Raw genomic sequence first — 22,969 nt, forward strand, 5'->3', positions numbered from 1 at the left:
GGAGGATCAATATTCACTCTTTTCCCTTTTGGATACAAATAGAAACTTTTGCTTTCTGTTTTTGCATTTCTAGCTAACTTCCTCTCATCCTCTAATTTATTTATTCTATCAAATGATTTTGTCATTCTCTGCCATTCTTTGCAGTCTAACTCATGACCTGGAAGACCACCCATCTTTGTGTAATGGTAAACCCTTTTCTTTCCCTTAAATTTGATGCTTTCTACAACTTATTTTGCAATAGCCACAGACTATAGGTCCTCCTTGGAAGTTTTTTTATTGGTAGGATTTTACTTATTCTGAATATTTTGAAATATCCCTTCAACTATCTGCCACAGATTCTGCATTGATTCAACTCCCAGCCCAATATTGAATTTTACTTCGGCTGGCTCAGCTTTCATGTTAACATAATTGCCTTTAGTTAAGTTGAAAGTAATAGTCTTTGACCCAGTCTTCTCCCTTTCCAACTCAATGCAAAACTAAATTACGTTATGACTGCTGCTATCCGGAAGTGCCTTTCTGCTGAGGTCATTAATTAATTGTGTCACATTCACAACACCAGTAAGCAAGTAAAGTGGACTTCCGACTTCACAAGCATTTGTCAAACTCATTAACATCATATATGATTACTAATGCCTGACTTTGATAAAATAAATAATGTGAAACATAAACTAGGGGCTTTGCCTGGTTTTCCATTATGAAAAATGACACCTGTGGTTTATTTCTTGGAAGCAGGGCTAAACAGTACCATTAGTCACAATTTTCTTCATTTCTTCAAATGCTTTCTGACACTCCACACAACATGTCCAATATATGAAAAGCTGATATAGTGGAGTTAATAGATTCACTAAGTCAGGCTGAACTTTGAATCATGCATAACAATCCCCACAAATGTTCTCGGTTCCTCTTTATTTTCAAAATCCCCTCAACTTTCTCCTGATGGATGGATGCCTTCATTATGAATTTGGTGACCTGGGTACATTGTACCCACATACTTTGAGCAACATGGATGCAGTCTTGCTCATCAGATGGACTTCCACAGGGAATGGGTCAGGCTTTCTGACACAATTATATTTAATTTTGGCTTATTATATATAGATGCAAGGCAAAAACACCAAATTTGATTGGCAGCAAGTTCTAAAGTTCATTGGGTGCTAACATCCATGTTCCATATTTAAAAGGCACCCAGATTACAGCTCACATTTTGTATCCGAGGAACATCACTCAACCTCTGCTCATCTTTCCTCCCATCCCAAAATTGCTATACCCCATTAATAATTGACACTACTCTTAAGCAATATCTCTCTAAATATACTTGTGAAGAGAGCCCAGGAGACAAAAGAAGTTATTTTGCCTACATATGACAACCAAAAGGCATCCTGCCTGATATTAATGCAACCCGAGTAGACAATGCTGCATGGACAGTGTCCACCAGGTATCACAAGGGAACCTGGCTCCAATGCTGCAAGAGGATAAATGAACAATCTACTGTACTCTGCCAGGGTACACACAACTTTCTCCTCACTGCTTCATGCCGTTACAAATGTGAGTTAGCATTGTAAGGTTGCCACTGCAGGGAATGTGACTCAGGAGACTGAACTTCAGCATCTCCATCAGTTACCTCATGTGCAGTTAATGCCTGTCACTTCGTTGCAACTACCAATTTACACTCTGCCACTGTAGCGGTATTACCTCTCATACATCTGCTGGGCTCAGAAGTTCACACACTCAAAGGTTATTGACCTCTCATCACAATTAAGTGAACCTGCACATCTAAAAGCTTTTCACTAAAAACTTAAACTCACTTGGAGTTCAGACTCAACTGTCTGACCTGGTCAGATGTGCTGGCATCAACCATTATGGCTGCATTACTCAAGTGGTTTGGCTGGTGTTAGAACCGTTGATAGACTTCACCCCTAATGCTGCACGCATTTAATAACAACTTAGCAGATTGTATATAATTGAGACATCTCACAAGCTGATCAATGTGAACAGGTTTCACCCCTCAAAAACGGTAAACAAAGAATGCCTTAGTGATTAAGGGGCTAAGCAACTGAACAACTTTGTACTCACAGGAGCCTGGAGGACAAAGTCTCCCCAGCCAGGTACACCCCTCATCATACATATATTTAGGTTTGTGAATACAACTTTTCTGTTTTAGGCAAGTGAGTTTGTGCTTGTGAATGTTATTCCAGTGAACTGAGGTGGTAACAAGTCTTTATGACATTCTAATGAATGCACAAGTTTATCCCTGGTTAAGAATACCAACCTATTTGAAAAGCTTTTGAAAATGTACTAACAAAACTTTAATTCATGATCAGAAACTGAATTTTTGTCTCTTCCCCACCATTCTAAAAAGGTCTGGGGAAGTTCTAAAAATCAGGCTCTGTGATATAAGACTTTTTATCTTTAAAGTATAATTTTTGAAGTCATTCTAAGACTTAATTCAACTTAGCAATGTGTTCTTTTGTGGTCCTCTTGCTAAGTAATGTATCATCTAAGAATCCACATACTCCCTTCATACCATTTTGTATGCGATCCATAATACTCTTGAAAAATGTGGGAACAGTAGATATTCAAATGGTAACCTTTCATATAACCATTCTGTGCAACAGTAAAGCACTCCTTCCTCTTGTTGGTTAAATCTACCACACTGAAGACCTTTCCAACAGTTAAATTAGACAACAAAACTTCACTGGCTTCCAGTGGTTAAATATCAATCCTGATCACCTTATTTACCATTTGCTTATAATTCCCACAAATCCAAACAGATGCATCTTTTTTAAGCCATTGAAGTGGTTGGGGCCCATCTTCTCAATTGTCCCTGTCGTTTCTAATCTATTCACTCTCTACTCACTGTGTCTAACTGTGCATTAGGCACAGGGCTAATGTTGCAAAATGTCAAGTGCATGTTGTCCTTTATCTTGACTTCAGCTTTGTGATTTAATAATTTTTATTGAAATTCTGTTCTTATTGTTCAGAAATGACTTTGCTTACTCTCTCTTTTCAAAGTCAGACATATTTTTGCTGATCACGATTGTAAATAATTCACCCTAGATTAACTACATATTCTTAAAACAATTCATTTCCATCAGTTGGGATTTTGTTTCTCCTATTATCACCAATAGCATTGAAAAATATGCATCATCGTAATTCACCCTAATGCAATCTAACAGTAAAATACTTTTATTGGAATAACTAGTCGGTTTCACATCAATTGTGAATAAGGTGATGTGAGGTTGAAACTGTGACTTTCATTTCAAGATAATAAAATGTGAGGCTGGTGAACACAGCAGGCCAAGCAGCATCTCAGGAGCACAAAAGCTGACGTTTCGGGCCTAGACCCTTCATCAGAGAGCTCTGATGAAGGGTCTAGGCCCGAAACGTCAGCTTTTGTGCTCCTGAGATGCTGCTTGGCCTGCTGTGTTCATCCAGCCTCACATTTTATTATCTTGGATTCTCCAGCATATTCAGTTCCCATTATCTCTGATACTTTCATTTCAAGTCTGGGCACTAGCTTATATCTTCAGTTCTACTGCTATCATCTCACACGTGCTTTTTTTTCATACAGCTCTTGATATTCCTGCTTGACAATATTCACCTCTGTTTCCATAACTATCTTAAGCACATTTGAGGATCTCCTGACTTCCAAACTAGATTTTGCTCAACCATTATAATAACCTGGTATGCAGCTTTAGCAGACAGTAGAGCATCTCCACTTGAATTTTTTTTCCCATTCATTTGAGAGATGCTGGCATCACTGGCTGGCCAGCATTTCTTGCCCATCAGCCAATGTGACCAGCTTCCTCGCAGGCATAGCACTTTGACTGGAAATGGGGCCATTTAAATCATTTGTAGCTGCCATGGCAACTTCAGCATCTAAATTTCTGACTCAGAGATGTGAGCTTGGCTGCTGTGGTCTAGATCCTACTAAAATCCAACAGACCTCCCCGCTGACTCAGGAAAATTGGTCACTTACAACTTTCAGCTGTCTCCTGTCATTTCCATAGCTGTGGCCTCAATGCAGCCCCCCTTTTATTACATAAAATAAAACAAAAAGCTCAGTAAAAAAAAATTAGTCAATTTGACATGGTCATAACATCAACTTTCTGTCCACAAAAAAGATGCTAAGCTTTTGGTTGCCTGCCACTTCAACACAGAATTGTGTTTCCTGGCCAACATCTCTGTCTCAGGCCTGCTGCAGTGCTCCAGCAAAGCTCAATGCAAGATGGAAAAACAGCATCTCTTTTTCTGCTTGCAAACTCTACAGCTTTCTGGACTCAATACTGAGTTGAGCAATTTTAGGGCTTAAGGTACCTTCTCTCATGCCCTTACCACAACCCCCAAATACCAGGCCTATTAGGCCCCATTGGCAGCCACTCACTCTCCTAGGCTGATTGTTATCCACTTTTATCTGTGCAACTGTTCTTCTCTCTCTTTGGGCTCCATCTCCACCTTTGTTTACTCCTTAAACCCTCTCCCACTATATCTATTGCATAAAACAACGTTTTCTCAGCTACCATCAGTTCTGAAGAAGGGTCACTGGACCCGAAATGTTAACTCTGATTTCTCTTCACAGATGCTGCTAGGTCTACTGAGACTTGCCAGAAATCCATGTTTTTGTTTCTAATTTTCACCCACAGTGACAGAAGTGCCGGATACTTTCCACAGTAAAATCAATGGAGGAAATTTAACAAAGAAAGGTTTTGGGGAAATAAAACAAAATTAAACGATACCACAACTTGAATAAAAGCGAAGTACTGCACATACTAGACATTTGAAACAAACATAAAAGTCACTGGAGAAAGTCAATATGTTTGGCAGCATCTGTGGAGAAAGAAACAGAGTTAACATTTCAAAATCAATATGATTCTTCTTGAGAACTGTTTTAGTCAGTTGGCGATGCTCTAGCCCAGAATATCTGGCTGTTTTACAGTGTTAAAAGGTTTCACATGAGTCTAAGTCTGTAAAATAAATGGCAAAGCAAAAGTAACTTTGATGCAACAAAGCAGCAGCAATATTGGAGTCAGTGGAACAGACCAGGGCCAGATTAGTGTGGATGTATATTTTTAACAGGGAGATCTTCAATCAAGTATGGGAGAAGAATGAGAGAATAAGAACTTGATTGCAGATGAACTGTTCTAGTATTCGTAACTCTTAAATGACAGTTCATCTTGTGCTATGTTCAACAGATTGCTGCAAGCATGTTCTTCCAGTTCATGAAGGATTGCACTTTATAATTTAGAGTACAAGGGGCTAATGTTAATTGATCTTAGCTCGAAAGAAAACAGCAGTGCAGTGAATAGTACAAATGTTAGGAAGCAGATTTATACATTCACAACAAAATGCTGTAGGCATACATTCTATTTTCTAACATATCTATGTTGGTAATCTAGTTTATTACAGGATGGCTAGTCTTTTGTGATATTTATCCTTCCTCTTTAACAGGTTACTATGGGATGTGAAAATGTATCAGTTAGGGTAGTTTTCGAAAGGTCAAAGTTTTAAAAACAAAAATCCACTATTCTAAGCAAGAGAAACACATGCTAATATTGCACATTTTAAATTAGTGAAAAAAACTATAGAAAGCAGAAGAAAAATGCATTCCACATCAAATTGGCAAAGATGGATTTTATTGCCGATGCTATGAGAATTCCAGTGAGTTGTTAGAATTCTTTACCTTTTGCAGAGCTGTGCTCACCAAGGTACAAAAAATCTTGGTTGTTTGTGAAACACAGAAAAACACTGCTAAGCTTATCTTTGTACCCGATATTTGCTGCTCATTTAAGCTATGCCAACGATACTTGTGCAAATAGGAAATTCATCCATGCGGTGATTTGATCAGGAGAGTGACAAGTCATTACAAGTGACAAATGTTAAAAACAAACTTCATGTAATGGCTCAGCTCTGGATTATGGGCTAAGAGGCAGCATCGTAACTTAGACATCCAAACCAGAAGAGAACAGAAATGACTGAGCAGACGGTTGATGTTGCTGGAACCTCTCAGCATACCAGCAACATTCTCATGAATTCACGGAATCCTAGTGAAATTGTGGAAAGCACTGTCAGGTGGAGAACCTTGATAAATATTTGAATGTGATATGAAAGGAAAACTTGAAATTGAAGCTGGCTAAACTAGGAAATATAGGCTGCAAATAAACATTACTGTGGCCATTTTGTTCTTTTAGGGAGTACCCAAAACATTAACTCACATTTCTCCTTCAAACACTGACAGACCTTTTCAATTGCAAATTTTTTTGGTTTTATTCCCATCAATGGCTGAAATTATACCCCTATGACACTATATTCTAGGGTGTAGTTTTACACTTCTTTTTTCAGAAAAAAATCATATGCAGAATTAAATTTCACAAATGTATTAAGGCCCAGATAGATTTTGAAATGTGAATAAATAAATGCTCTCCAAGTTTTCAAGATTAAAGCTGTAATTTTCAAATGATCTTAGAAATTAGACCAAATGGAAAGATTCTGCAGAAGTGGACTACTAACACAACTGACTGCAACCAGTCTAAGAGCAAAATTAGTGCAGATTTTGCAAATCTGAAATGAGAAAGGAAAATACCAGTAATACCCAGTAAATTAGGCACTACCTATAGAGAGAGAAACAAAACTAATGTATCAGGTTGGTCAGATGCTTTCTCTCCAGCCTGACATGCTGAGTATTTTAGACATGTTTGAACAATAGGCCAATTAAAATTTTGATCCATAACAGAATTTTACACTCTAGTCAATTAACAAACTCTTCTAAGTGAAAGAAAGTGCAGCATTCGTGGACTATTTCTCTCACTTAGATCTAATGGATTCTTTGAAGTGTTGTGGCAAGACTTTATGATCTGAACCTCCTTCATTAACTCTAATTTTTATTAAAGTGAAAGAATTCAAAACATAATCTATTAAAAAAAAGTGAGGCTTCTTTAACAGGACAGTTTTTTTTCCCATCAACACATCATTCTTCTGTATTTCAACACATCGATACATATTCAGCATATATTAATGTCTGAGAAACTCCCATATATTTTAATATTTCAGTGCATGTTTTACTCAGAAAATTGTGAATTCTACAAAATGAATTCATGATTTTTAGAATTTACTGAATGATGTCTGTAGTAAAAGTGCAGTATTGTTATGGGTATTTTTATTTTTCTTGTAGAATGGCTTAGCATAACACCAAACACAGTGGAACTTGCCTGCTGTTTCAACTGTTGTACTAGTCGGTCCTTTTCACGTTTAAGAGCTATTACTTCATCTTGTGTCTTTTTCTTTTTAGAGGCAGACAATTCTAATAAGGCAATGTTTGCATCCTTCTCACTGATGGCTGCCAGCAGTGCTTCTTGTCTGCAATAAAAATTAGTCTGGTTAAGGAACCAATCGGCATAAATAACAATAGCAATGAGAAGCCTACCTTTCTGTTTATAAACTCCACATGCTTCGGCAGACATTCTTATTTCAATTCAGATTTCCTCAAACATGTCCATTTTTGAACTGTGAGCATGTCATAGTTATTGTTTCCAAACATACAGCATCACTACATCTACTGCTGCCAACAGGTAGGCATCATAAGGTCAGAGATCACCTCCTATTGCATCAGAGTGGCATCTTTAATCCATTGGGTTCGCACCAGCTCAATCAATGAATACTTAAGTATAGTGTTGTGCTGTAGGCTCATGTCCCCCTCAAAATTGTACACATAGGCTATGGCACTAAACTGCAACAGATTTGACAGTGACAAGTCAAAGGATGTGGTTACAGGAAATTGGATGAATGTCGCTTAATGTTGCAAGTAGTTGTCCTTTAGGTTTGAAGCAAATTTTGTTGAGGTAAAGTAGGTAAGTATTGTCCTGCATTTAGCTATGCTGTACGTGAGCCGGAAGAACGTATTGTTTATACTGGTTGTCGCAAATCAATTTTCCAGCACTGCCATTCTTTATCCATGACCTTGAACAATATAGTCTATTTGGTCATATTATTCAAATTTTCTCCTAGGTAACAGAGTGATTAGTGTGTGATTTTTCAAGAGTGAATCTTAACGCCCCCTTCTCAAGGGCAATTAGTACATTGTAACAATGCTGGTCTCAGCAGCGTCGCACGTCCAATGAGAGAAAACATGTAAACCATATATAATGCTACTTCACTAAAGAAAAAAAAATTTCCAAAATATAGTATTTTCTAATTGTGTTTCAATGTTGTACAATTTTCCTCCCCATGCCAAGGAGCAGTTAGCCGTTTCAACTTCAAAATCATGCACAGTAATCTGTATTGAATTAGAATGATTACACTTTATTGACTCATTTACCATGTAATACTCCAAAGAATAGACTTTTGCCTTTAAAATATATGCACTCAAAACTGTTGGGCACATCCTTCCAGTAGTCAGCAGACAGTACCCTGAAACTTGTGCACAGGAATGAAGCAAATATTGCCAGTATTGAAATGAGATTTGCCAATGAACTGCAGTGATATCTCTGGTGAGAATTATACCTTTAGTGGCAGTACAGCTGACTTCAGCAGGCTTTACTAGGGGATTCAAGGACTGAAGTTGGAGTGGTGCCATTAACATTAAAACATTCTCGCAGACAAGATCTACACCTAGAAAACAAAAGCACTAAAACAAAATCCCTTCAGAACATTTCACTGAGAGAAAATTTAAAATTAGGTCTTATGCTAAAATATTCTGAAATCTTGCGAAAATTCAGTTTTAAACATTTCTGCTAAATTAATTTAAGAGCACTCCAAGAATATAAAATTAATTTAAGACAGCTAAATCACTCAAATTTTATAATGTCTGTTGCTGTCAAAAGCACATGACTGAACATGATGCATCCTCGGAGTTTCAAATGGTGACGTGATTGAAGTTTTCATTGAATTCAATGAGTGCTGGTTTTATGTTGAGTGGGAAGGCAGGCTGAGAGCTACACAGCAGCTGGTGTCGGAACCCTGAGTAAAAACCCCCACCTTCAGGATAACTGTGCTAAACTTGCATATGTAAAACAACCACAAAATGCAGTTAGTTTCAACAGGCCAGTGACAGTGAATGTTGACAACTTTCTATTGGTCTCTTTGACCCATGGAAATCTGGACTAATAGGGCTTTGGGGAGCCTTCAGTCTTTCTACCTTCCTCTCCAGCTAAAACAGCCCTGGCCATTAATAAGCTGGAAATGGAATTCACTACCTCTGGAAACAGAAGACTTGACTCGGAGTTGCCAACCGATCAGAAACCAGCAACTCTCCGAATAATTCAGGGGACCACGGCATCAAATCAGTTTGGAATGTGGTTATGAGACTCCTTGGGTCCCAAGCTGACAAACTCTAGCCAAGAGGTTGGAGTTGGATCAGAACTTCCTTAAAGGCCACTCTGTCATGTACTATTACAACAATTGCTTGTGTGTTAGTGGTTCAATCACTGTATTCCATTGGATTCCCCGAGACTGCATTCTAGTAGTTACTCATAAACAGAATTCCCGCTCTTCTATTGATAGCTAGACTCAGTAAGCTGACGTTATCCCTGGATTTACACCGAGCTCCGAAGCTCCTTTGTTGTACAAACCAGATACTTCTGGTAGAATTCCTTTACCCCAACTCAGTTGTCTAGAACTACCAAGAGGTCCCAGGGGTTCTGCTAATCCCTCACTAGTCTGGACAGCTACCAGAGCTTTTCTTGAGATCTGTTCACAACTCTTAGCTGCACCCCCAGGCTTCCAGATCTTCACAGAGTCTTAACTACTTGATGCCTGCTACAGCAGCCCTTTCTCTTGCTCTTCTCCTGTTGCCAATCACTTGACTTCATATCCTTTTTGGAACATCACCACTCTGTACTCACATTCATCTGCAACCTCCTAAAGCTGAAATTAGAAGGCTGGGCCAAGAATCTGCAGCATGCCCCTCTTTGCGCTTGCATTGGGCATTCCAAGAATTTAGTCCTCAGCCTCCGCCCAGAAAAAAAAATAAGTTCAGGTTTCTTAGCACAATGATACATTATTAACTGTTAAAATCAAATCTAACTGACGCCATTTTAAACTGTTCCTAGTCTAAACAAAGCACACGATTTATTTAAAACACTTCCTACATATTTTTCTATTACTGGGAGCTTAAATGAAAGCATGACGTTAAGACCATATGATTGTTTTGCTTGCCACAGAGTTTCCAACAGTAAGTTTAAGCTGAATATAGATGATTAAAAAGACTTTTTGGGCCTTTGGTTCACTTAGTTTATCGAACATTGAAAACACAGCATAGTCAGAAGCTCAGTTTTTACAATATAAATGGCTTTGGACTATTTGTCTGGACTGAACAAGCACACTTTAAAAAACACAAAAAGCATCAATTTGCTGACGATCATCCAGTAAACTTCAGCTAACAGAACATGGAAAACAACAGCTACTCAACACATTTGGTATATGCCAACCTCATCTGAAGTCCCTCATTGCTTACAAAAACTAGTCTTCCAAAATTTAGTCCTTGAAAACAAAGGTCAGTTTTCACATTTTAATCCATACTGTAACTTTGAAAATAAACAACATTACTCTTCTGGAATTCAGCACTCATGTTTTTTGGGTACAATTGTCTGAAGAAAACATCTGGACTTGGCTAGTATATTAAATTAACTATGTCTAGCAGAGAATCCTGGCTCTGATTCTGTGCCTAATCGCAACATTAATCATTTGATTCAACTGCCTCAACTTAATATTGCTCTGTCTCCCAACGCTTTCATTCTTAGTTTACGGAGAAAGGCAGAAGCAGAATAAACAAGCAACTTGAGAGTATAGAACATAAATCCACAAAATAATGTCTAGAGTTACACAAAATGTGCTTAAGTGTAAGAAGACTGCAAAACAGAAAAGGTAAACCCCTGCAAAACACAATTCTTGGGGCAGCGGGAGAATGATACGGATGGGATTTTATATTTAATGGGGAAACACAATACCACACAAAAATAAGATAAGACGACATACAGCCAAAGGGCAAAAAATCCACAAAATTGGGCTGCAGAACACTGATAAAAAGGGGTACAGTATATTGTTGCATCAAACTCTAAACAGCTGTCAAAGAAATCGTTCTTAAACAAATATGGCACAAGTAGAGGATGGTGTGCATTGTACCATAGACCCACAACAAATGCCAGAATTGTTTAATTAACAGTTGTCAAAAACACTGGAAGAATGCGTGCAGGAGTGAAACAAACTACCAATGATTGTTGGCAATGGATTGCAAAGTATTACATAGAGGCAGATAATTGTCAAACAGGACAAATAGTAAAAAAGTTACAGAAAAACTTTGACAATGTCACGAGTCAATTTAAAAAAAAAACACACCAGTTCTTCTCTTTGTGAAATTATAAGATGACATTGCCTTCAGAAAATAACTGTCACTCACTGGTATTTCAAGTACGTAGCAATAATTTGTGTAAGTCCTTTCACAGCAAAGTAACAGTAAGCTATTCAGCTGATTGTGGAAGATTAAGTGGGTGGGGTGTCGTGGTGCACTCGTCGGTGGAGGGTGAACACCGTAACTCCTATCCACACCCAGTGTTCCCATGATGTACTTCAAGCAGAGGTTACTGGCAACATTTAGAGAGACTTATGGTCAAGTTTCCTCTTCTGGACTCTGAAGGTGCTGTTGCATCCCAAATTAGGTCATGACAGAGAGTTGCTAATTTAACATGGATAAAAGACTGATCCTGGTGCCTTCTTGGCCTCTAAGTTTAGCTATTCACTACTAGGTTTACTAGGCTACCATGATGGCCATCAACAATAATTTCACTAGAACCCATAGCTCATATTTGGCGAAGCTCTTTGCCTTGGAAGAAATGTTGCAGTAAAATTAGTTTACACAGACTTACTGGGATAAGCAACAAAATAACACAAATATTACATAACGTGTCCCTATTTAGTTCACAGAGTGGTCAAGTTATATCCTACATTCAGGCTTTGATGTACTCAACAGAAATGGCCACTGTGAAATTCTCTGAGTATGCACCACATTCTCAGTTTTAGAGTGGGTTGAAAAAAATGACAACTCCTAATAAGAACAATCTGTGTTTGAGAGAAAAACAGTCAAGGCACACTGCACAGGACACTGTTGTATCCTGAATAAAAAAAAATTATTTGACGACAGCACCAAAACTAGCTCATGTTAAAAAAGTGACTTACTGTTTATAAAAATCACATGCAAGACATGTGAAAGGGAAACAACAGTTTAATCAGCATACAATTGTAATGGGAACAAAAGAATCAAAGTACTAAAGAAATAGCATGGAAGCATTTTGATCCATTGAATTCAACACATTGTGACATTTTTATGCAATTTCGTTTATCATACGTGTTGAGTCTATTACATGCAAAAACTAGAACTCTTGCTCAACATTACAATGTTGCAGGAGTTACCAGGCGTAATACCATAACTTTCATAACAGTTTGGGGGTAAATTAGAATCTAAGCAATGTTACTGTGCAATTGAACTCTATATATGAGCTCATTCAGCTTGCTTCCAAATCTCAGGCTCTGCTTCCAGAAGATCAGTCTGGAATTAACATTAAGAAGAAAGGATAATAATGTGCTGAATGTGCTGGAAAAACATAGATGGCACAGCTTATGAAGAACCAGAAGAAGAACATAGCCTAATGATATCCAGTCATAACCAAGGTCTTTTTATATTGTCAACATAGATACTAAGAAAGAGAAGGTCTTGCTTTAACTGTTGGGAAGTATTTTACATTGAAATTAAACAGCACTTATGCAGCCTTACAGCTGATGATCTTGCCAGACTAGTGATTTAATTGAACAAAAGCATTTTTAGTCGCTGCAGATTAAACTCTGTTTAGCTCTTACTATGCACTAACTTATGAACCACTTACACATACCTACTAATTACAGGATGATTTTAAGAATTTGTGAACAAGTTTGCACAAATGACAATCATGGAAACACAGACAATAGTCAGGCTGTTCTTACAACAAGTCTCATGGCATTGGACCAAACATGGGCACGGAAACTTTCTGCTGATGACCACCTATTAAGTGCTGTGAATCAGTGATTCAATATTTCTACATATTGGACAACAATGGAAAAGATATGGAATAGCGCAATGGCTCAATGACCTCTGGGTGGCAGATTTCAAAGCCATCACCAGGAGTATTGACTGAGATAATCAAGTCCCAGCTCCTGGATTGGATTTCAACAAATTTTAAGGGAACCAAATGAAGGTAAAAATCACCAACCTACTTGTTGCAGATGCTTCTGGCTATGACAGTATTACAGGAGTGTTTTTGTTTTCTTTATTCATTCATGGGATGAAGGTATTGCCAGCGAGGCCAACATTTATTGCCCATCCCTAATTACCCTGAGGGCAGTTAAGAGTCAACCACATTGCTGTGGGTCTGGAGTCGGGTAAGGATGGCAGTTTCCTTCCTTAAAGGATATCAGTGAATCAAATGGGCTTTCCCGGCAATCGACAATAGATTCATGGTCATCATTAGATTCTTAATTCCAGACATTTTTAAAATTCGAATTCCACCATCTGCCATGGCGGGATTTGAACCTGGGTCCCCGGAACAATATCTGGATCTCTGGATTAACAGTCCAGCGATAATACCACTAGGCCATTGCCTCCACCATGGAGTGGCCACTACGCAGTGCCTCTGGAAATGAAGTCCTGTTTTCACACTGAAGATACCCTCCATCATACTGTCAGCACTATAGATTTCAAACACAGAGCAACTTAAATTGAGCATCCATGAAGCATTGCAAACAATCAGCAGCATCACTGTATCCAATCATAATCTGTAACCAGAGATAGTAGGAACTGCAGATGCTGGAGAATCTGAGATAACAAGGTGTAAACCTGGATGAACACAGCAGGCCAAGCAGCATCATAGGTGCAGGAGAGCTGACGTCGAGCCTAGATCCTTCTGGAAACATCAGGTCTCCTGCTCCTATGATGCTGCTTGCCTGCTGTGTTCATCCAGGTCTACATCTTGTTATCTCATAAACTTAGCCACATGGCCCAGCATGTCTCCCATTCTACCATTACTGTCATACTTGGACATCAACCCCAATTTGATGAAGAATAAAGGGAGATATGGTAGGAGCAGCACTAAAACAACCTAAAAATGAGATGTCAATTTGGTGAAGTTACAACACAGGTCCATTTTATATCAATGAGCAGAGCACAGGAATTAGGAACGTGAGTAGGCAACTCAGCCCTTGGAGCCTGCTCCACCATTTAACATGATTATGGCTGATATTATTCTGGTCTCAATTCCACTCTCCTGCCTGCTCCCCGCTGTCCTTTATCCCACTTTTCACCAGAAATGTATATTGTTCTTTCTTGAATCCGTAGCTTGATTTTGTCCCCACTACACTCCAGGCAGTGAGGTCCACAGATACACAGCCTCCGAAAGTAGTAGTTTTACCTCATTTCAGTTATGAACCTACTCACACCCGAGATGCAGAAGCTCTTGCTCAAGATTGTTCTGCGAGAGGGAACATCTGCTCAATGTCCACCTTATCAACTGCCTTTTGCATTTTATATAACTCAATCAGATACCCCCTCCTTCGACCAAACTCCAGTGAATACAAGCCTAAACAACTCAATCATTCCTGGTATGATAGTCTTTTGAATCCTGGAACTGACCTGGTAAATTTCCTCTGAATGGCCTCCAATGGCACCTCCGCTCTCAAATAATGAGGTCAGGGACCGGTGTTGGAAAGGGTTGGAAAACATCAACAATCACACAACGAGGTTATAGTCCAACAGGTTTATTTGAAGGCACTGCCTTTCAGAGTGTTGCTCCCTCCTCAGGTCAAATGACAGAAGAGGTATCAAGATAAAGAATTTATAAGTATAAGATCGAAAGAGTCATATAACTGATGCTAATGCACTGAATAAACCAAAAATAACCAGTCGACTCCTTCCTGTTAAATCTTTAACCAGATAGAAAGGAGAAGCAAAATTTGAGTTATTAAAATAAAAAACACTCACACTTCCTCTCTCGCTCACATGCGCACACACACACACTCTTCCTCTCTCGCGTGCGCGAGCATACACACACACACACGCTTCCTCTCTCGCTCACACACACACACACACACACACACACACACACACACACACACTTCCTCTCTCGCTCACACACTTCCTCTCTCACTCACACACACACACACACTTCCTCTCTCACTCACACACTGCCTCTCTCGCTCACACACACACACTTGCTCTCTCGCTCGCACGCGCACACACTTACACTCTTCCTCTCTCGCTCACACACACACTCTTCCTCTCTTGCTCATGCGCGTGCACACACACACACTCTTCCTCTCCCGCTCACACACACATAAAACTCGTCATCTCTCGCTCACACACTCACTTCCTCTCTTGCTCACGTGCACACACACACATACACACACACACACACACACACTCTTCCTCTCTCGCTCATACACAAACACACACACACTCTTCCTCTCTCGCACACACACACACACACACACTCTCACACTTCCTCTCTCGCTCACACACACACACACACACACACACACACACACACACACTTCCTCTCTCGCTCACACACTTCCTCTCTCACTCACACACACACACACACTTCCTCTCTCACTCACACACTGCCTCTCTCGCTCACACACACACACTTGCTCTCTCGCTCGCACGCGCACACACTTACACTCTTCCTCTCTCGCTCACACACACACTCTTCCTCTCTTGCTCATGCGCGTGCACACACACACACTCTTCCTCTCCCGCTCACACACACATAAAACTCGTCATCTCTCGCTCACACACTCACTTCCTCTCTTGCTCACGTGCACACACACACATACACACACACACACACACACACACACACACACTCTTCCTCTCTCGCTCATACACAAACACACACACACTCTTCCTCTCTCGCACACACACACACACACACTCTCACACTTCCTCTCTCGCTCACACACACACACACTCTTCCTCTCTCGCTCACACACTCTTCCTCACTCACACACACACACATACACACACACTTCCTCCCTCGCTCATACACACACGCTCTTCCTAATTCGCTCACACACACACACTCTTCCTCCTTTGCTCACACACACACACTCTTCCTCCCTCGCTCACGCGCACACTCTTCCTCTCTTGCTCACGCGCACACACACTCTTACTCTCACGCGCACACACACTCTTCCTCTCTCGCTTGCTCACACACACACACTTCCGCTCTCGCTCACGCGCTCACACTCTTCCTCTCTCCCTCACGCGCTCACACACACACTTGCTCCCTCGCTCATACACACACGCTCTTCCTAATTCGCTCACACACACACACTCTTCCTCCTTCGCTCACACACACAGACTCTTCCTCCCTCGCTCACGCGCACACTCTTCCTCTCTTGCTCACGCGCACACACACTCTTACTCTCACGCGCACACACACTCTTCCTCTCTCGCTTGCTCACACACACACACTTCCTCTCTCGCTCACGCGCTCACACTCTTCCTCTCTCCCTCACGCGCTCACACACACACTTCCTCTCTCACTCATGCACACACACACACTCTTCCTCTCTCGCTCTCTCTCTCTCTCACACACACACACACACTTTCTCTCTCGCTCACACGCACACACACTTCCTCTCTCGCTCACACGCACACGCTCTTCCTCCCTCGCTCATACACGCACACTCTCTTCCTCTCTCACTCACATACACACACACACACACACTTCCTCTCTCGCTCACACACACACACTTCCTCTCTCGCTCATACTCACACACTCTTCCTCTCTCGCTCACACACACACACACACACTTCCTCTCACGCTCACACACACTTCCTCTCACGCTCACACACACTTCCTCTCTCGCTCACATGCACACACACTTCCTCTCACACACACACTTCCTCTCTCACTCACACACACACACTTCCTCTCTCGCCCATACACAGACACACACACACACTTCCTCTCTCGCTCACACACACACACTTCCTCGCTCGCTCACACACTCTTCCTCACTCACTCACACACGCACTTCCTCTCTCGCTCACACAGACACGACTTCCTCTCTCGCTCACACAGACACACACACTTCCTCTCTCGCTCACACAGACACACACACTTCCTCTCTCGCCCACACACAGACACACACACACACTTCCTCTCTCGCTCACACACACACACACTTCCTCTCTCGCTCACACACTCTTCCTCACTCACACACACACACTCTTCCTCTCTCGCACACACAAACACTCCTCCTCTCTCGCTCATACACACACACACACACACTTCCTCTCTCACTCACACACACACACTCTTCCTCTCTCACTCACACACACACACTCTTCCTCTCTCGCTCACACACACACACTCTTCCTCTCTCGCTCACACAATCTTCCTCACTCACACACACACACACTTCGCCTCTCGCTCACACACACACACTCTTCCTCTCTCGCTCACACACACACACTCTTCCTCTCTCGCACACACACACACTCTTCCTCTCTCGCACACACAAACACTTCTCCTCTCTCACTCACACACACACACTCTTCCTCTCTCGCTCACACAATCTTCCTCACTCACACACACACACACTTCCTCTCTCGCTCACACACACACACTCTTCCTCTCTCGCTCACACAATCTTCCTCACTCACACACACACACACTTCCCCTCTCGCTCATACACACACGCTCTTCCTCTCTCGCTCACGCGCGCGCACACACACACACACACACACAGACTCTTCCTCCCTCGCTCTCACACACACACACACTTCCTCTCTCGCTCACACGCACACACTCTTCCTCTCTCGCTCACACACTCTTCCTCACTCACTCACACACACACACATGCACACACTTCCTCTCTCACTCTCACACTCTTCCTCACTCACACACACACACAATTCCTCTCTCGCTCACACACACTCTTCCTCTCTCGCACACACACACACACTCTTCCTCTCTCGCACACACACACACACTCTTCCTCTCTCGCACACACACACACTTCCTCTCTCACACACACACACTTCCTCTCTCACACACACACACACACACACACTTCCTCTCTCGCTCACACACACACACACTCTTCCTCTCTCGCTCACACACACACACTCTTCCTCTCTCGCTCACACACACACACACACTCTTCCTCTCTCGCACACACACACACTCTTCCTCTCTCGCACACACAAACACTCCTCCTCTCTCGCTCATACACACACACACACACTTCCTCTCTCGCTCACACACAGACACTCTTCCTCTCTCGCTCACACAATCTTCCTCACTCACACACACACACACTTCCTCTCTCGCTCACACACACACACTCTTCCTCTCTCGCTCACACAATCTTCCTCACTCACACACACACACACTTCCCCTCTCGCTCATACACACACGCTCTTCCTCTCTCGCTCACGCGCGCGCACACACACACACACAGACTCTTCCACCCTCGCTCTCACACACACACACACTTCCTCTCTCGCTCACACGCACACACTCTTCCTCTCTCGCTCACACACTCTTCCTCACTCACTCTCACACACACACACTCTTCCTCTCTCGGTCACACACTCTTCCTCACTCACTCACACACACACACACACTTCCTCGCTCACTCACACACACACACATACACACACTTCCTCTCTCACTCTCACATTCTTCCTCACTCACACACACACTTCCTCTCTCGCTCACACACACACACAGACACACAGACACACACACACACACGCTTCGTCTCTCACTCACACACTTCCTCTCTCGCCCACACACACACTTCCTCTCTCGCTCATACACACACGATCTTCCTCTCTCGCTCTCTCACACACACACACACTTCCTCTCTCGCTCTCTCACACACACACACACTTCCTCTCTCGCTCTCTCACACACACACTTCCTCTCTCGCTCTCTCACACACACACACTCTTCCTCTCTCTCACACACACACTTACTTCCTCTCTCACACACACACACACACACTTACTTCCTCTCTCACACACACACACACACTTACTTCCTCTCTCACACACACACACATACTTCCTCTCTCACACACACACACACTTCCTCTCTCACACACACACACACACTTCCTCTCTCACACACACACACACACTTCCTCTCTCGCTCACACACACACACACACTCTTCCTCTCTCGCACACACACACACTCTTCCTCTCTCGCACACACAAACACTCCTCCTCTCTCGCTCATACACACACTCACGCTTCCTCTCTCGCTCACACACACACACACACTCTTCCTCTCTCGCTCACACAATCTTCCTCACTCACACACACACTCTCTTCCTCTCTCGCACACACAAACACTCTTCCTCCCTCGCTCACACACACACACACTCTTCCTCCCTCGCTCACACACACACACACTCTTCCTCCCTCGCTCACACACACACACACTCTTCCTCCCTCGCTCACACACACACACACTCTTCCTCCCTCGCTCACACACACACACACTCTTCCTCCCTCGCTCACACACACACACACTCTTCCTCTCTCGCACACACAAACACTCCTCCTCTCTCGCTCATACACACACACACACTCTTCCTCTCTCGCACACACAAACACTCCTCCTCTCTCGCTCATACACACACACACACGCTTCCTCTCTCGCTCACACACCCACACTCTTCCTCTCTCGCTCACACAATCTTCCTCACTCACACACACACACTCTTCCTCTCTCGCACACACAAACACTCTTCCTCTCTCGCTCACACACACACACACTCTTCCTCTCTCGCTCACACACACACACACACTCTTCCTCTCTCGCTCACACACACACACTCTTCCTCTCTCGCTCACACACACACACTCTTCCTCTCTCGCTCACACACACACACAAACTCTTCCTCTCTCGCTCACACACACACACACTCTTCCTCTCTCGCTCACACACACACACACTCTTCCTCTCTCGCTCACACACACACACACACTCTTCCTCTCTCGCTCACACACACACACACACACTCTTCCTCTCTCGCTCACACACACACACACACACTCTTCCTCTCTCGCTCACACACACACACACACTTCCTCTCTCGCTCACACGCACACACTCTTCCTCTCTCGCTCACACACTCTTCCTCACTCACTCTCACACACACACACTCTTCCTCTCTCGGTCACACACTCTTCCTCACTCACTCACACACACACACACACACTTCCTCGCTCACTCACACACACACACAGACACACACTTCCTCTCTCACTCTCACATTCTTCCTCACTCACACACACACTTCCTCTCTCGCTCACACACACACACAGACACACACACACACACACACACACACACACGCTTCGTCTCTCACTCACACACTTCCTCTCTCGCCCACACACACACTTCCTCTCTCGCTCATACACACACGATCTTCCTCTCTCGCTCTCTCACACACACACACTTGCTCTCTCGCTCTCTCACACACACACACACTTCCTCTCTCGCTCTCTCACACACACACACACTTCCTCTCTCGCTCTCTCACACACACACTTCCTCTCTCGCTCTCTCACACACACACACACTTCCTCTCTCTCACACACACACTTACTTCCTCTCTCACACACACACACACACACTTACTTCCTCTCTCACACACACACACACACTTCCTCTCTCGCTCACACACACACACACACACTCTTCCTCTCTCGCACACACACACACTCTTCCTCTCTCGCACACACAAACACTCCTCCTCTCTCGCTCATACACACACACACGCTTCCTCTCTCGCTCACACACACACACACACTCTTCCTCCCTCGCTCACACACACACACACACTCTTCCTCCCTCGCTCACACACACACACACACACTCTTCCTCCCTCGCTCACACACACACACACACTCTTCCTCCCTCGCTCACACACACACACACTCTTCCTCCCTCGCTCACACACACACACTCTTCCTCCCTCGCTCACACACACACACACTCTTCCTCCCTCGCTCACACACACACACACTCTTCCTCCCTCGCTCACACACACACACACTCTTCCTCTCTCGCACACACAAACACTCCTCCTCTCTCGCTCATACACACACACACACTCTTCCTCTCTCGCACACACAAACACTCCTCCTCTCTCGCTCATACACACACACACACGCTTCCTCTCTCGCTCACACACCCACACTCTTCCTCTCTCGCTCACACAATCTTCCTCACTCACACACACACACTCTTCCTCTCTCGCTCACACACACACACTCTTCCTCCCTCGCTCACACACACACACACACTCTTCCTCCCTCCCTCACACACACACACTCTTCCTCCCTCCCTCACACACACACACACTCTTCCTCCCTCCCTCACACACACACACACACTCTTCCTCCCTCCCTCACACACACACACACTCTTCCTCCCTCCCTCACACACACACACACTCTTCCTCTCTCGCTCACACACACACACACTCTTCCTCTCTCGCTCACACACACACACACTCTTCCTCTCTCGCTCACACACACACACTCTTCCTCTCTCGCTCACACACACACACACTCTTCCTCTCTCGCTCACGCACACACACACACACACTCTTCCTCTCTCGCGCGCACACACAGACACACACTCTTCCTCTCTCGCTCACACACACACACTCTTCCTCTCTCGCTCACACACACACACTCTTCCTCTCTCGCTCACACACACACACACACTCTTCCTCTCTCGCTCACACACACACACACACTCTTCCTCTCTCGCTCACACACACACACACACACTCTTCCTCTCTCGCTCACACACACACACACACTTCCTCTCTCGCTCACACGCACACACTCTTCCTCTCTCGCTCACACACTCTTCCTCACTCACTCTCACACACACACACTCTTCCTCTCTCGGTCACACACTCTTCCTCACTCACTCACACACACACACACACTTCCTCGCTCACTCACACACACAGACACACAGACACACACACACGCTTCGTCTCTCACTCACACACTTCCTCTCTCGCCCACACACACACTTCCTCTCTCGCTCATACACACACGATCTTCCTCTCTCGCTCTCTCACACACACACACACTTCCTCTCTCGCTCTCTCACACACACACACACTTCCTCTCTCGCTCTCTCACACACACACTTCCTCTCTCGCTCTCTCACACACACACACTCTTCCTCTCTCTCACACACACACTTACTTCCTCTCTCACACACACACACACACACTTACTTCCTCTCTCACACACACACACACACTTACTTCCTCTCTCACACACACACACATACTTCCTCTCTCACACACACACACACACTTCCTCTCTCACACACACACACACACTTCCTCTCTCACACACACACACACACTTCCTCTCTCGCTCACACACACACACACACTCATCCTCTCTCGCACACACACACACTCTTCCTCTCTCGCACACACAAACACTCCTCCTCTCTCGCTCATACACACACACACGCTTCCTCTCTCGCTCACACACACACACACACTCTTCCTCTCTCGCTCACACAATCTTCCTCACTCACACACACACTCTCTTCCTCTCTCGCACACACAAACACTCTTCCTCTCTCGCTCACACACACACACACTCTTCCTCCCTCGCTCACACACACACACACTCTTCCTCCCTCGCTCACACACACACACACACTCTTCCTCCCTCGCTCACACACACACACACTCTTCCTCCCTCGCTCACACACACACACACTCTTCCTCCCTCGCTCACACACACACACACTCTTCCTCCCTCGCTCACACACACACACACTCTTCCTCCCTCGCTCACACACACACACACTCTTCCTCTCTCGCACACACAAACACTCCTCCTCTCTCGCTCATACACACACACACACTCTTCCTCTCTCGCACAC

The 22,969-nt window shown here is 43.6% G+C and overlaps 1 protein-coding gene across 7 annotated transcripts in view; it reads right to left on the minus strand.

Moving 5' to 3' along the window:
• LOC125460360 (ERC protein 2) overlaps window positions 1–22,969 on the minus strand; it is a 1,111,380-nt gene that overhangs the window by 166,342 nt on the left and 922,069 nt on the right. For all 7 annotated transcript variants that reach the window (XM_059649888.1, XM_059649889.1, XM_059649890.1 and 4 more), the window contains one exon: window positions 7,203–7,350. In XM_059649888.1, coding sequence (XP_059505871.1) covers window positions 7,203–7,350 — 148 coding nt within the window. The remainder of the gene's footprint in view (window positions 1–7,202; window positions 7,351–22,969) is intronic.

This window comes from Stegostoma tigrinum, chromosome 11 (assembly GCF_030684315.1).
Source record: "Stegostoma tigrinum isolate sSteTig4 chromosome 11, sSteTig4.hap1, whole genome shotgun sequence".
NCBI classification, from domain to species: domain Eukaryota; kingdom Metazoa; phylum Chordata; class Chondrichthyes; order Orectolobiformes; family Stegostomatidae; genus Stegostoma; species Stegostoma tigrinum.